Raw genomic sequence first — 16,721 nt, forward strand, 5'->3', positions numbered from 1 at the left:
AATGCCTGGGGGGGGGGGGGGGTTGAGTCTGTTCCCTCAGCTCTGTGACCAGCCCTCCCTTGGGTCCTATGTGGATGACATAGGCCTCCAAAAGCACAGGACCACTGGCCTCTTGTTCCCCAGGCGATGGCTTGCTGTGGGGGTCATAGTCATGCAGGTCCCTTCTAAGGGCCATATATGGTGAGGTTCGTTCCTCTACATTGGGGCATACGGTGGAGGGCCTTGCTCTGTTGGGGTGCATGACTCAGAAGGTGCAGAGGGAGAAACTTTTACTTCTGCTTTAACTTCTATCATGCCTGCCTCCATACCATTAGCACCCTCCTCCTCAAACTTAGCCCACTCTCCCTCTCCCTCTCTTCTTGTTTTCTTTATCCTCCCCAGTCCTCCCCATCATGTGGGAGTCCTCCTTCCCTTTCTGGGTACTTGGAGGAGTGGGCAGGGAGTCTGATGGAACATGGCCTTAAGGGCAGTAACAGTGGGATAGAACCCCAACGGTGGTGCTATATCAAAATGTTTTTTCCTTTCTCTGGCCAATCTTTCCACTCTGTCCCAAGTGCTCCAAGAAAAGAGATTAGCACTGGGCACCCAGGGTGCTAGGAGAATGATAGTCTCCCAAGTAGCGATGGCATCAAGTTCAGATATTTCAAGCCCCCTGGACCTGAGCATGTAGCACAGGGCCTTGAGAGCTGGCTTTTCCTTTGGTGAGATTGTGTTACCCATACTGAGGGTTTCACTTACCCTGGAAGACCTCACTTACTAAGGAAGACCTTACTTCAAGCCCCATGTTGGGCACCAGCTGTGGGGTCCTGCCCTACTGGGAACTTAGGTCCCCCAAGAAGGGAGACCTGGAACTGAGGAAAGGTAAGTGTGCTGCTCGCCCGTTCCCCAGCCTCCCTTTTACCCTGGAGACAATCAGACGCAGCAGGGAGCCAAGTCAGGCAAGGACTCATTTATTTTAAAATAACAAGCTTTTAAAGCATAAAGAAAACAAGATGGGGGAGAGGGTGAGCAAATGCCCCATTGGACTGATCAGCTTAAAGGTTACCCAATCACACGCCTAGTCTACAGTATTTACAGTGTTGTCTATGAGGGAATCATGTACCGACATCATCTTTCTTAATCTGAAGCTCCAATCATATTTTTTGTAAACAACTTGAGTTCCACCCTCTATACTCTCCCTCGGGGCCAACTAGCACCTGGCTCCATAGGCCCTTCCCCCACACATTCTCATCTTTTTTTAAAGTATTCCTTTACTGAGCCAAGAGCCCACCAATAACCAACAAACTAAGGATTCACCTGTTTCCCCATCTTAGCCCCCTACCCTTGTGCTAGGGTTACAGACTCATACACCACCCTCAGCTTTTATGTGGATGCTGAGAATCTGGGATCATGGCCTTGTGCTTGTGTGGCAGGTACTTCCTGAGGAATTTCCTGAGCCCCCAATTTAGTTCTGATTTGCATTTCTCCGGTGGCTAAGGGCAGTGAACACTTTCATGGTTACAGACCATTTCCACTTCTTAAGAACTGTCCATCTGCACAAACAGATTGGATTATTTGGTATGGGTCCCCCATTTGGTGTTGATTTTTTTGTTTTTCATATATCGTGAATATGAATATTCCATCAGATGAATAGCAAACATTTCTTCATTCTGTAGACTATCTTTGCAGTCTATTAACTTTATTGTGCTTAACCTAATTTTGTGCAGACCCACTTCTCAGTTCTTGCTTGGCTTTCCTGGGCTGCTGGAGTCTTAGTCAGTACTTTCATGTGCCTGTATTGGTAACTATTTTCTCTTCCCTGTGGTGGGTTTCAAAGTTTCAAGTAGTAAATTAATGTCTTTGATCCATTTTAAACTTAGTTTCATTCTTTGTGGGGACATCCAGTTTCCCCACCATCATTTGTTGAGGAGGCTTTTCTTCTCCAACAGTTGCTGAGAGTCAGCCATAGCTGTGTGAGTTTATTTCTGGGTTCTATATTCTGAAGTTTCATTCTTGAATCCCTGCACCCTTGGATGTTATCTATTGATGAGTGGCAATAGGTTCAATTAGTGGATAATGTTACTGTTCATTTTTGTTCAGTATTAGGAAGTTGAGTACATCAACATTCATCTGTATATACTTTCAATTATTTCTTCTTTTCTTCTTCTACACCCCCTCCCTGCCTCTCTATTTATGTAGTGCTGGGATAGAACCCAGGGCTTTGGGTATGTTAAGCAAACACAACTGAAGGAGCTACTTTCCACACCCTGTTCTGTCTTCTTGATGTGCCCTTCATTTATAGTGACTTTCTTTGGTGCTTTTCTGAGAAGCTATCTTGAAATCTAGCATCTGTCATTCATGAAGAAAGCTACACCTGCTTGCTTTTATCTTCTATTGAAGAGCATATTGTTTCCCATTCTGCCACTTTTAGTCTCTGAGATTTGTCAGCGAGGTGTTTCTCTTGTAGACAACACTTGGATCATGGTTTTGTTTGTTTGTTTGTTTTAAAGATTTTCTGCAAGTTTTGCCATATGCCAGAAGAGGGCATCAGGTCTCATTATAGATGGTTGTGAGGCACCATGTGGTTGCTGGGAATTGAACTCAGGACCTCTGGAAGAGCAGACAGTGCTCTTAACCTCTGAGCCATCTCTCCAGGCCTTGGATTGTGTTTTTAATTGAGATGTTCAAGTCATTAAAAATTTGGGCTGAGAATTTGCCCATTTGATAGTTTTGTTGGTTTTATTAGTTCTTCCTTTTTCGTTCTAGAGCTCTGCTTGTTTACTGAGTTGGGCATGGTCTATTTTATTCTCTCCTGGTCTCAGTTCCTCTCATGGAATTTATCCTTTCTTGTGTTCTCATGTTTGTGACTGTTTCTTCCTGCTCTGTGGGTTTCCTTTGAGGATCTTCAGTGCTGGCTTAGTGGACATGAATGTTCATGCTTACTTGGAAGATTTGACCATCTTATTTTCATTTGTACTGCATAACTTTATTTGAAACCAATTTTGACTGCTCAAAGAGTAAAGTTGAAAAACAAACAGAAAACAAACAGCCACAGTCTTATTCTGTTCATTCTAATGGCAGAATGGGAAGTCTGCTGGGTGCTAAACAGGTGATTTGGGGGCTTGAGAAAGTCAAGGAGCCTTGTCACTGCTACTGTAATGGTGATCAGTGGCCTTCCTGAAGGAACCCACCTGTGACTTTCTTATTTCTTTGGTGTATTTAGATGTGAAACTGCTGGATCTTCTACTCTGCTCTAATCAGGAGAGAACCCATTACAAAGTGTCTCCTAGGATGGCTTCCCTCTACTTATACCAGCAGCTAGTGAGAAAAGGAAGAATAATACCTCATTTCTCTGGCATCTGCAACATTGTGTGCAAGTCCTCCCTGGTTGTGCGACACCAAATGTGGGTCCTGGGAATCAAACATCTTCCACAAGAACAACAGATGTTCTTTTTGTTTTGTTTTGTTTTTTCAAGACTGGGTCTCTCTATGTAGCCCTGGCTGTCATGAGACTAGCTCTATAGACCAGGTTGGCCTGGAACTCAACAAAGATCTGCCTGCCTCTGTCTCCTGAGTGCTTTAAATTAAAGGCTGTGCTACAGTCCCCTGGCTAGCAACAGATGCTCTTAACTGCAGAACCATATCTCTAGCACCTACATTGGTATGTATTTCAAGTATAGTGTCAGACTGTTCAAGTTTACCAAAAAAATTAAAGGAAAAATTTTTATTTGTACTTTCAAAAGGTTTTGGATATGATTATTATTTTTTTTAATTTTAATAAAAAATAATAAAAAACAAAGTAGCTTATGTTGAACATAAGCTGGCCCAAGGGAGTCACATTCACGTCAGCAGGGTTTCTGATCACATGAACTGTCTCCTAAAACAGGCTGTCTACAGCTTCTCAATCAGCACAGCAGAAGCACCTCCTCCTCCATTGCAAATACTGGCCAGACCAAATTCTCCTTGCTTCAAGGCATGAGCCAAGTGAACAACAATCCGGGCTCCAGACATCCTAGGATCAAGAAAGCATTTGGTTCTTTAATGAAGGACAGAATTTAGGACTAATGAGAAAACTTCTTGAAAACCTTATTAGCCAGAACTTGTGGCTGAGTTAACTACTTCTAAGTTTAGGAAATGAGTTTCAGGAAGAGGTTACAGCTCTTAGAAAAGCCTGGGCGTTAGTTTCTTTACTGTTCAGCACCGTTATGTCAACTTGACTTACGCTAGAGCTGTCTGAGAGGAGGGAGCCTCAATTGAGACCTCCATAAGATCAGGCTGTAGATACGACTAGGCTACTTGCTTAGAGATTGATGGGGAAGGCCCAGCCCATTGTGGTAGTCCTGGTTCTAGAAGAAGGCAGGCTGAGCAAGCCAGTAAACAGCACTCCTCCTTGGCCTCTGTATCAGTTCCTGCCTCCAGGTTCCTGCCCTGTTTGAGTTCCTGTCCTCACTTCCAACCCTTTCCTCCCCAACTTACTTTGGTTGTGGTGTCTCGCAGCAGTAGAAACCCTGACTCTGACAGTTAGGTTTCACGCTGCAGATGTGCTAGGTCTGTGTCCCTGCTGGATGTTATCTATCAGAAATATGTTCATCTTAAAGATGGATGGGAAGGAAAACTGCTAATCAAAGAGCAGCAGGAGCCATGGGGAAGCAGCTGAGAGAGAGAAGCAGCTATTAGCTTAGGGGGGATTATGTGTATGGTACTCACCCGATTGGATGGCCCAGAGAAACAGCTCCCCCATGGATATTCACTTTTTGGGGATCAATCTCCAGCATTTTAATATTGGCCAGTACAACCACACTGAACGCTTCATTTACTTCCCACATGGCAATGTCTTCCTTTTTCAATCCTGCATATTTAAGAACCTAAAGATAAATTTCAGAGATGGTTATCCAGATATTTTCTAGAAAATTTACAGTTTTGGTTTATATTTCCCCTTGATGTAGTTACTTAAATAGGAAGAGCTTTTTTTTTTCTTTTTGGAAGCATTTGTTTTCAGATTTTGCTTTTCTCTCTGTATTATAATCAGAATTTTGTTTGCTATATGTCCTTAAGATCTATCTTGCTGGCTATATGTTACTTAGTTCTATATTCTTGCAGAGTTTTGTCTGTTCCCACATGTCCCCTCAGTTTCTTTAGAAAAGCTGTGAGATTATCTCAGGCATACTCCTTTCTTTATCTGTGTTCTATTCTCAGATGTCAACTCTAGCTGGATGAGATTGTACACACCTCCAATCCTAAGATGCTGGAGTATGAGGTGGAGGATCTCAAGTTCAAGACCAGCTTAGACAACATAGCAAGACCTTGTCACACAAAAGGTCAAGGTGAGGACATCACTTGCAAGCATATATTTGCTGTACACATCTGAGATCTCTGAACCCCTAAGCATCCTGAGTATCTTTCTTTGCCTGTGACCTTAATGTCTTCCCATAGGCTTGGTAAGTCTGCCTTTGAAAGCACAATCAACAATGTGGGTACTGAAATCTTGATACAATAAGCCAAGCACAAGTTAGCAAAATGGTTATAGGCCCCTCAGCTTTTCTTACCTTGGGTACAGCATATGCAGGTGCAACTGGAAAATCAATAGGGTCTACAGCAGCATCAGCAAATGCTGCAAAAAGAAACAACATTAAACTCGTATTACACCCAGAGATTCATCCATATCTATATATTATATATGTGTGTGTGTGTGTGTGTGTGTGTGTGTGTGTGTGTGTGTATGTGACTCAAAAGCAAAGCTAACGAATAAATGCACATAGACTAATCTCTATGCCATATGTGACTATATTTGCTATTTTTTATTTTTAACAGCAGGGTCTCACTATGTAGCCCTGCCCGAGCTGTAACTCACTCTGTAGATCAGGGTAGACTCATCCTCAAGACATGCCTGCCCTAACCTTCTGAGGGTTGAGATTAAAGGTGTGTACTACCACACCCAGCTATGCATTTGTGCTCCTTTTGTAAGATTCTATTCTTAATAAAACTGCACTAGTCTCTAAGACACTGATTTGCCCAGGCAGAGGTCAGAGACTATGGCGCTGTCTAGGACAGTGGTTCTCAACTCTCCTAAATGCTTCGACCCTTTAAATACAGCCACATGTTGTGGTGACCCCAACCATAAAATTATTTTCATTGCTACTTCATAATTTTGCTAGTTATAAATCGTAATGTAAATTTTGGTATTCAGGATGTCTGATATGTGACCCCTGAGAAAGGGGTGTTTGGCCCTCGGGGTTGTGACCCACAGATTGAGAACCACTGGTCTAGGAGCAGTTGCAAGCGTATGCTGTCCTACCAGAGGAACAGAGTTCGGTTCTCAGCACCCATATCAGACATCTCACAACTGCCTCTAACTCCATAGCCCCCATGGGCATCTGGTGGGCAACAGTGCCCATTCCCACATGCTGACACATACCTATACATAAATGTTTAAAATAAAAAAAATAATAATTGAGTTTGGTTGTATAACTTGGGTAGAGTTCATGAGGCTGTTAGTTCAATCCCAAGTACCACAAATACACCCAAGACGAGCTAATGCAAAGCTGAATGGGTTATAAAGCAAATTCTGTTTCAGGTCTGGACAGAGAGGGCCCAGCAGATCTGAAAGGTGAAGATGAGTGCTGACTTGACGGCTTACTCAGTAAAGTAGTCACTGTATAAGTCTGTAGACCTGAGTTCAATCCCTCCAATCCCAGAGAGGCGGAAGGAGAGAACCAACTCCACAAAGCTGTCCTCTGACCTCCGCTGCCCATCACACAGTGACTGATGTTGCTTCTCTCCGACCTCTGCTGCCCATCACACAGACAGTGACTGATGTTGTTGTCCTCTGACCTCCGCTGCCCATCACACAGACAGTGACTGATGTTGTTGTCCTCTGACCTCCGCTGCCCATCACACAGACAGTGACTGATGTTGTTGTCCTCTGACCTCCGCTGCCCATCACACAGACAGACAGTGACTGATGTTGTTGTCCTCTGACCTCCGCTGCCCATCACACAGACAGACAGTGACTGATGTTGTTGTCCTCTGACCTCCGCTGCCCATCACACAGACAGACAGTGACTGATGTTGTTGTCCTCTGACCTCCGCTGCCCATCACACAGACAGACAGTGACTGATGTTGTTGTCCTCTGACCTCCGCTGCCCATCACACAGTGACTGATGTTGTTGTCCTCTGACCTCCGCTGCCCATCACACAGACAGTGACTGATGTTGTTGTCCTCTGACCTCCGCTGCCCATCACACAGATGACAGACAGTGACTGATGTTGTTGTCCTCTGACCTCCGCTGCCCATCACACAGACAGTGACAGATGTTGTTGTCCTCTGACCTCCGCTGCCCATCACACAGATGACAGACAGTGACAGATGTTGTTGTCCTCTGACCTCCGCTGCCCATCACACAGACAGTGACTGATGTTGTTGTCCTCTGACCTCCGTTGCCCATCACACAGATGACAGTGACAGATGTTGTTGTCCTCTGACCTCCGCTGCCCATCACACAGACAGTGACAGATGTTGTTGTCCTCTGACCTCCGCTGCCCATCACACAGATGACAGACAGTGACAGATGTTGTTGTCCTCTGACCTCCGCTGCCCATCACACAGACAGTGACAGATGTTGTTGTCCTCTGACCTCCACTGTCCATCACACAGATGACAGTGACTGATGTTGTTGTCCTCTGACCTCCGCTGCCCATCACACAGATGACAGACAGTGACTGATGTTGTTGTCCTCTGACCTCCGCTGCCCATCACACAGTGACAGATGTTGTTGTCCTCTGACCTCCGCTGCCCATCACACAGATGACAGACAGTGACTGTTGTTGTCTCTCTCGACTCCCACTTCCATATTTGTTTTACCTGCAGCCTGGTGGGTAAAACATGCCTTTTCCTTTTCCCTACTCACATAGGATGGATAACAGGAGGTTTTTTGTTTTGGTTTTTTCATGACAAGGTTTCTCTGTGTTAACAGCATTAGCACCCTGGCCTACTAAGCAAGTTCCTATGTAGACCAGGCTGGCCTCAAACTCACAGAGATCCACCTGCCTCTGCCTCCTGAGTGCTGGGATTAAAGGTGTACACCACCATGCCGGGCATGGTTTTTGTTTTTAAATAATATCCTTTAAAAAATTGGGGGTGGGGGGTGGGCAGTGGTGGTGCGCACCTTTAATCTCACCACTTGGGAGGACAGGACAGGCACCCAAACTACACAGAGAAAACCTGTCTCAAAAAACCAAAAAAAAAAAAAAAAAATTGGGGCGGGGGGAGCTATTTTGTATGAGGGGGCACATGTGTGGCATGACTCCTGTGGAGGTCAGAGGACAATTAGTGGGAATGAGTTCTCTTCCTTCTACCATGTGGGTTCCAGGGATTCAACTCAGGTCATTAGGCTTGGCAGGAAGCACCTTTAACCCACTAATGTATTTTGCCAGCCCCTTAAATCATTATATAAAGCAGGTTTTAGCAAAAATATTAAAGGAACTTCTACCTCAATCAAAATAGAAACAGCTAACTTCATTACTATGTGTTACCAAGGAGAGACCCTATTTTTAAAACTAAAGTTGGAATGCAATCAAAGAAAGCACCCCAGGCCTCCAGAGGCAAAAACATACATTCACACACTTTTTTTGGTTTTTCAAGACAGTTTCTCTGTATAACAGTCCTGGCTATTCTGGAACTCGTGCTGTAGACCAGGCTGGCCTTGAACTCACTGAGATCCACCTGCCTCTGCCCCCCAAGTACTGGGATTAAAGGTGTGTGCACCCAGCTCACAATTTTTTTTTAATTAAAAAAAATAAAAACGGTCAAGACAGGCATTGTGGCACAAGTCTATAATCCTAGCCAAGGGTACTGTGGCAGGAAGATAACAAGATCAAAACCAGCTTGGGCTATAGAATGAGCTCAAGCCTGCCTGCATAACTAAGTGAGACCCTGTGCCAAAAGGAGGGCTGGGGATATAGCTCAGTGACAGAATACTTGATTAGCATGTGTGTACTGACTAATTTTATGTCAACTTGACACAAGCTAAAGCCATCTGAAGGGAGAAAAATGCCTCAATAAGATCAGGCTATAGGCAGGCCTGTAGGGCATTTTCTTAATTAGTTATTGATGGGGGAGGGCCCAGCCCATTGTGGGTAATGCCATCCCTGGACTATTGGTCCTGGTTCTGTAATAAGGGCAGACTAAGTGCTATAAGCCACAGAAATATGTAGTAGGAATTCAGCTGACTATGGCAAAGCTACTACCTGGAAGAGCCAAGGATTTTTCCAGAGAATAAAGCCAAGGCTCAAGGAGTATTGATGTTATTTGGCTTTTAAATATATCGGCTGTCTCCTGCAATAAATTTCATGTGTGCTATTATAGCTTCCCCAATTGATTCTTTTTCTTAAGAATTAACAGTGTGGATTGATCATTCTTTGGGCATAGTATTTCCCTATACAATTAAGATATTTGGATAACAGTCACACAGGCAAGGCTTCCTTCTTCCAGGCTTTGTTTCTCTTTTTTAGCATTAGAATCAGATATCTCCTTTAGCTAGCATCCAAGGCCAGGGCCAGCTCAGGACAAAAGCATTTTATCTGAAATACCTCTCAAACACTGAAGGACAAACAGCAGACAGAATAAGCATTCCAGACCACCTGCTAGTCTCCTGAATTAAGGTAAATATCCATACGGAAACACCACCTAGGCCAGGTGGACATTAGGTATATAGCTTTGTTTCTTGTGCAAATTAAGCTTTAACCCTTCTTAGAACAGAAGGGCTTTTTATATACCAGGTACATCAAACTGTGACACAGGCTGCCTAGCTACCCCTACCCTGCCAGAAAATGGCACAGCCAAGTTAAAACTCTAAAACTGAGACAGTTAAAACCCCAAAGAAAAGTAGACAGTTTTATTTTACTCATGATTTATACTAACATTGTAGACTCCTAACATTTTACCTAACCATGTCTAAGAATGTAGTTTGAGCACATAAATTCCCTTTTTCTGATATATTAATTGATTTTAGCTCTTAGTTGACCCCACCTCCTTTAACCACTCCCCTTTTGGGTTGTAAAAGAAAGCCTGGCAGTCACTGCCTGAGAAAAACCGCTTGTCTGCCTTTATGGCCCTGTAAAAATTCAAGTCTGAGTGACCTTCCCTTGGCCAGAGAATTGCTGCTTTGTATGGGTATATAACTGAAACACCTGAGAGACTTGAGGACTAGAAGACAGAGACTTGAGGACTAGAAGAGAGGATTAGAGGAACGAGATGGGGAAGAACTAGATGGGAGAATTACGACAGAATTTAGAGAGTACAGCAGAAAAACGTAGAGAGATATCATGCAAGAAAGGAGTGAAGGATGAGAACAGAATTGAAGCTGTGGAGATAGATTTTTGACTCAGAAGAACAAAGTGTATGTGTGCACTTTATAAAGAATAAAGAGCTTGGTGTACTTAGATTCATTTCCTCAGATTAATTCCTGCCACTGGTAGCATCTCTTCTGGAACCCTGGGGGACCTATTAGAGGCTGGACCCCAGTAGTCTTGCATAACTAAGAAAGCCATGAGAAGCAAGCCAGAGCAGTTCTCCATAGCCTCTGCATCAGCTCCAGCCTCCAGGTTCCTGCTTGAGTTTCTGTTCTGACCTCCTTTGATGATGAACTATAATGTGGGAGCATAAGCTGAATACATCCTTTCCTCCCCAGGTTGCTTTGGTCATGGTGTTTCATCACAGCAGTAGTAACCCTGACTAAGACAATGTGTAAAAAGCCCTGGATTCCCAATACCAGAAAAAGAAAAGAGGAAAAACAAGGTGAGAACATCTACCTGCAATTCGTGCTAGTGGCTTAACATTGAGCCTCTGGGCTGCATCTGCAGTCATGAGAACCACAGCAGCTGCTCCGTCATTCAGTGTGCTGGCGTTGGCAGCTGTTACTGTGCCTGCAATCAGTAAAACATGAGGTCACATTCTTCTCACTGAGTCCATCCTCTTCTCTCTCACAAATACCCACAGAGCACTGTCTGGTTGTTACATATATAGACACATTATAGATAGGCCTGGCGATAATTTCTGCCCTGGGGAAACATGCACAGAGCTAGCTCCACAGTGGATGTCTGCCACTCACTGTGCCTGGTGGGAGTTTAGCCGAGTTCTTCGGAGGTAGCTCAAGCATGTGGTGGTACTGGCATGTGGCCAACTCATGTTTCTTCTCAGCATCTCTGCAAAGCCAAACTAAAGCACACTATGCAGTTTCCAAATCCATGTCAGAATCAGGTATTCTCCACTTGAAGTTGAATGTCAGTGAATACTAAAAGCACTCAGCTATATACTTTAAATCAGATTTTTGTGTATAGAAATTGCCAATGGAGCTAGTTCAATATTGAAATGGAAACCCTGTATTAGTTTATTCTATTTATCTATCTATTTATTTATTTATTTATGGTTTTTCAAGGCAGGGTTTCTCTGTGTGTAGCCCTGGTTGTCCTAGAACTTGCTCTGCTCTGTCAACCAGGCTGGCCTCGAACTCAGATCTCCCTGCCTTTTATTTTTGGAGACAACGTCTCATTATGCAACCTTGGCTGACCTGGAATTCACAGAAATCCCCCTGCCTCTGCCTCCCAAGAGCTGGAATCAATGTGATGCATTACCATGTCCAGTTTAACATATACTTTTGTTTTTCAGGATTTTTTTCATGCCTCTCTCACTCTCTCTGTCTCTTCTTTTTGTTTTTGTTTTGTTTGTTTGTTTTTGTTTTACAAGACAGAGTTTCTCTGTGTATCCCTGTCCTAGAACTCACTCTGAAGACCAGGCTAGCTTCAAACTCAAAAGATAGGCCTGCCTGTACATCCTGAGTGCTAGGATTAAAGGTATATGCCACTACCGCCTAGCAACATGTACTCTTATAAAATGAAATTTTTATGATGCTGACAAAAAGATGACTGATCATTTCTATACTTAGAAGTGAGCAATTCTGTCAGGAAAGTGGGAAACTAATAGCAGAGTATTACAGCTGCACAGAGCCGACCCTGAAGAGCTCCTATTTTCTCAAAGTTGAGAGCTCCAAACCATTTAGAAATTCAGGGCTAAGCATGTGACTCAGTAGAATACTTGCCTAACATGTGAGTTCCTGTATTTGATTCCCAGGACACCCTCCCAAAAGGATATTCAGAACACAGACTCCATTTGTCCCAACATTCAGGATTAACATACGCTAAGTAAGGCCCTAAACACCAATGAACACAGCCATCTGCAGAAGCCTCAAGGAATGTATTAACATGTAAATGTGTATTTTCAATGCACAAATTATGGAGATGCCTGCCTGTGAAAATCAGTTCTCCAGTCATGTTAGATAGCTCCCCCCACTAGGACTTATATATTGAAGGTATGGACTGTTAAACAATTTACCTTGAATTTATATTATTTGGCTAATTTTATAACAATACAGTATTCTAAAAATGGTAAGTAACATCTAGATGTTTTCTACAATTACTTTGTTTCAATTGTTAGGCTAAAGAGACATGGTTCGGCAGTTAGGAGCCCTGGCTGCTCTTCCGGAGGACCCGGGTTTGGTTCCCCGCACCCAGATGTCCGCTCCCAACTGAAACTCCAGTCCCAGGGGTTTAGAAATCGTCTTCTAACCCCCATGGACACCAGGTACAAAGTGGTGCACAGACATACATGCAGGCCAAACCACACAGCAAATCTTAAAAAAGCATTAGGCAAATCCAAGAATAAACATTGCACATTAACCCCGTTTCTTCCTTCTGTCTGACTTCTTACCACTTACCATTCTCTTTCTGGAACACAGTCTTCAGCTTTGGCACTTTACTAAAATCAACACGCTTGTACTCTTCGTCTTCCTTCACCACCACATCTGGCTTACCTGAAATTGAGAGACTAAGTACTCACCCAGTCAAGACAACAAAGAAACTGAGACACATGGTACCTGGACAGGCTTTAGGCCACTCTAAACAAGTGTTCATCTAGAATGTGAAGCCTACGCCAACAACTCCCATTGTTTCCCAACCCTTTTTTTTTTCCTTTTGGGATGTGGTCTCTCTATGTAATCCTGGCAGTCTTGGAGCTCAGAATGTAGACCAGGGTAGCCTCAAATGCACATATATCCTCCTGCCTCTGCCTCTCAAATGTAAGTGCCGTGATTAAAGGTGTGTGGCTCCACAGCCAGTCTCTGTGATCACAGACCTCACTGTGATCATACAGTGTGTGTACTCCAAGGGTAGACGCCCAGCCAGTGCAGCATGAACCAGTGTTCACCTCCCAGGCATAGTGAACATGCAGGGAAGAGATTCAAACCAACTAATGAGTCTGTACCATGGATTTACCCCAGTGAAGCTGGGGAGAAGGTCTCTTTCTTTGACTCTGAACACAACACACACGGCTCTAGAGGCGGATGCCATTCATCCTTCATTTCTGGGAGGTAACCCTAGTAAGCTTCTAATATAAATTCCTTTGAAAAAATACTTTTTAGGGTCAGTGAGATGGCTCAGCAGACAGAAATGCTCACCACACAAGCTTGACAATCTGAGTTTAATCCCCAGAATCCATGTAAAGGTAGAAAAAACACACTGATTCTACAAAATTGTCCTCTGACTTCCACATGCAGGCCATAGAGCACACATGTGCACACACATATGCACACTAATAATAAATAGATGTAAGCATGGCTGGATAGACAGCTCAGTGGTTAAGAGCATACACTAGTCTTCCAGAGAACTCAAGTTTGATTCTCAACATCTACATCAGGCAACTCACAACCTCCTGTATCCCCAGCGTGGGACATCCAACACCTCAGGCCTCATCAGGCACCTGTACTTGTGTACATATCATCCACGCACAAAATAGTAAGAATAAAATCTTTTAAAAAATAAATTTAAGATACATCAACTAATGTGCTGTCTGTCACTTACATGAGAAAGAATTCTAATAAATACATTTTCTCGAAAACAGTAAGCACACAAGCCTGAGGACCTAACTTCAAAGCCTGGAACTCACATGGTGGAAGGAGAGAACCATCTCCTGCAGGTCACACCACAGCATGCACATGCCTCATAAGCATAAAACCAAAGAAATAAATGGAAAAAATACTTTATAGAAATAGTAAGCTTAGTGCACTGTGTACCTGGATGACCTGTGACCCTTCCCTTTATTAACTTAAGCAGAACTGTTAATATGTTCGGCTCAGATAAACAGAGAACACTCATTTAAAATGGAAACATCAGTTCTACAACGCAGAAAATCTATTAAAAGTAAAATCTAGTTGGGCAGTGGTGGTGCACACCTTTAGTCCCAGCACTCAGGGAGAGGCAGGCAGGCCTCTGTGAGGTCAAGGACAGCCTGGTGTACAGAGTGAGTTCCAGGACAGCCTAAACTACACAGTGAAACCCTGACTTGAAAAACAAAACAAATAAACCAACAAAACCCCAAACAAACAAAGTAAAATCTAAACAAGGAAAAAGCAAATGTCTAAAAACCTGAACTCAAAATTCCTATTTTGGAATGTTTCCTCTACCTTTTATTGAGACCGTGACAGGGGTAATTTCATTTGCAAACTTCCCTGCATCCCATGCTTCTTTACTTCTGGTGTAAGAGCTGATAGCATAAGTATCCTGTTCGCCTCGTGCAATATTCAGTTTCTTTGCAGTATTCTCAGCACAGTTTCCCTGCGAAATTTGAAAAAATTACCTTTGCATAACTCAATGGTTAGCGGTTTAATTCCATTTCTCTAAATTCCCTTCCTCTGTTCTAGGGGACTTCTCCCTTGTGTCCTGTCTTCAAATAGTAGCAGGAAAGAAACAGAAGTGCCATTTTAGGAAGAAATACCCCACTCCCACTCAAGTGTGGGGCAGCTTTTTAATAGGTTATCCACACTAAAGAAATGGATATAGTAAAATATTTTTATAAGGTGAATGACTAAAACACTTAGAGAACCCACCCTAAAACTCAGTATTTAAAATACATGTTATGAAAAGTCAAGAGTTATATAGTAAATGGCACTCCCTACAGCATTTGGGGACTGGAGAGACCCCGGGAATCAAGAGCCTGGCTGCTCTTCCGGAGTACCCCAGTTAGGTTCTCCGGCCAGGTGCTTCAGAGCCACCAACTCCAGCTCCTGGGGATCTGGCACCCTCTGGCACTCACCATATGAATCTTATTGTAGACATCGGTTAGCCCATCTTTTACAATCAGGTCTTCAAGTTTGACCCCACCATACGGGGTTGCGCCTCTGCTCATTACATATGGGACATTTGACATGCTCTCCATCCCACCTGCCACCATCACATCCTGCTCGGCAGCAAGGAAAAGCCAAGGTCAGTTCAGAGTTGCCAATCTATTGCACTCTTACATATACAGCTGTCAACAAATGCATATCCAGTATGGCTTTACTAACCACGGTCACACAGCGAATGCCCTCTTTACCACCTGACCCTGATTAGAAGAAAACAGTTTCAAATGTTCAATGACAATTACGATTAAAGTTAGAAGTTGGGTATGGTGGGACCCATCTATAATCCTAGCACTTGGAAAACTGGGGCAGGAGGATCAGGAGTTCAAGTTCATTTCAGGTACATCGTGAGGTTGAGGCCAGCCTGGGCTAAATGAGACAATGTGAGGAAAAACACAAAACTTTATTCCTTTTATGCCTTCTATAACTGAAGTTTCTAGAGTGTGCACACACTGTTTGTATGATAAGGTCCCTGTCACAGTAGCTCAGACCTCAATGCACCCTCTTCTTATTCTCTGAAAGGGAGCACAGAAGTATGGTTTGGTCTTTTGTTTCCATTTTCTATATGTTATGTATATGACTGTTGTGGAATATCAGCTTAAGATGTGTTATATTTGCTTATGCTGTGGAATATTTGTTTAATGATGCAAAGATGTGTTGCATTCTTTTATGTTGCATTTGTTTAACTCTGTGGAGCTGTGTTACTGTGCCTGCTTAAAACACCTGATTGGTCTAATAAACAGCTGAATGGCCAATAGCAAGGCAGGAGAGAAATAAGTGGGGCTGCCAGGCAGAGAGAATAAATAGGAGGGGAAATCTAGGATGGCAGAGAGGAAAAAGAGGGAGGGACGAGAAAAGGAGGAGAGGAGGATGCCAGGGCTAGCCACACAACCAGCCACAGAGTAAGAAGGGAAGAAAAATATATAGAATAAAGAAGGGTAAAAAGCCCAGAGGCAAAATGTAGTTAAAGAGAAATGGGATGATTTAAGTTAGAAAAGCTGGCAAGAAACAAGCCAAGCTAAGGCCAGGCATTTATTTAGGAGCCGGGTAGAGTAAAAAAAACAAAAACAAAAACGCCAACTATATGAGTATTTTGCCTGCATATATGTGTACCACATACATGCCTGATACCCTAGAACTGGAGTGGAAATGATGTGAGCCGCCATCTGGGTGCTGGAAACTGAACACAGGTCCTCTAGAGGAGCAGCCAGTGCTCTTACCATTGAGCCATTTCTATAGCCCCATAAGAATGTTTTTTACATATGTGAGAAATAATGAGAAAACATGTCACACTGCCTTTTAGCTTGGTTGTGATACACAGTGGTAAACTAGCATGTCTAGAAATAAAGAAATTCTAATGAAGACCTCTGTTTTTCTCACTCTAGCCCTGTAACTTTCTATCTATGGCTACTTCAGTATCCTTCCATCTGAAAACTGAGGAAATGTTAGTTCTTAAGTCTAGACACAGCCAAAGAACAGCCTCTGAATGCCACAGCACACTCACTGAGCAGTCC

The 16,721-nt window shown here is 43.4% G+C and overlaps 1 protein-coding gene and 1 long non-coding RNA gene across 5 annotated transcripts in view; one reads left to right on the plus strand and one right to left on the minus strand.

Moving 5' to 3' along the window:
* Positions 1-16,721, minus strand: part of Acat1 (acetyl-CoA acetyltransferase 1) — a 36,304-nt gene that overhangs the window by 5,691 nt on the left and 13,892 nt on the right. For 3 of the 4 annotated variants that reach the window (XR_008222821.1, XR_008222820.1, XM_052760452.1), the window contains exons 6-11: positions 15,123-15,266; positions 14,494-14,644; positions 12,751-12,846; positions 10,790-10,903; positions 5,526-5,590; positions 4,687-4,844 (exon numbers count right to left, since the gene is read on the minus strand). Coding sequence is in view for 2 of the 4 variants with exons in the window: in XM_052760452.1 (XP_052616412.1) it covers positions 4,687-4,844; positions 5,526-5,590; positions 10,790-10,903; positions 12,751-12,846; positions 14,494-14,644; positions 15,123-15,266 (728 nt within the window). In the remaining 2 variants the exon portion in view is untranslated. Of the gene's footprint in view, positions 1-934; positions 3,992-4,686; positions 4,845-5,525; positions 5,591-10,789; positions 10,904-12,750; positions 12,847-14,493; positions 14,645-15,122; positions 15,267-16,721 lie in introns of those variants that run through there. The other variant, XM_052760447.1, reaches the window with a different exon arrangement.
* On the plus strand, positions 5,599-10,477 carry LOC128124302 (uncharacterized). The gene is made up of 2 exons (XR_008222822.1): positions 5,599-6,881; positions 6,979-10,477. It is a non-coding gene; the product is annotated as an uncharacterized LOC128124302 (long non-coding RNA).

This window comes from Peromyscus californicus, unplaced genomic scaffold (genome assembly GCF_007827085.1).
Source record: "Peromyscus californicus insignis strain IS unplaced genomic scaffold, ASM782708v3 Scaffold_11__1_contigs__length_118956290, whole genome shotgun sequence".
Lineage (NCBI taxonomy): Eukaryota > Metazoa > Chordata > Mammalia > Rodentia > Cricetidae > Peromyscus > Peromyscus californicus.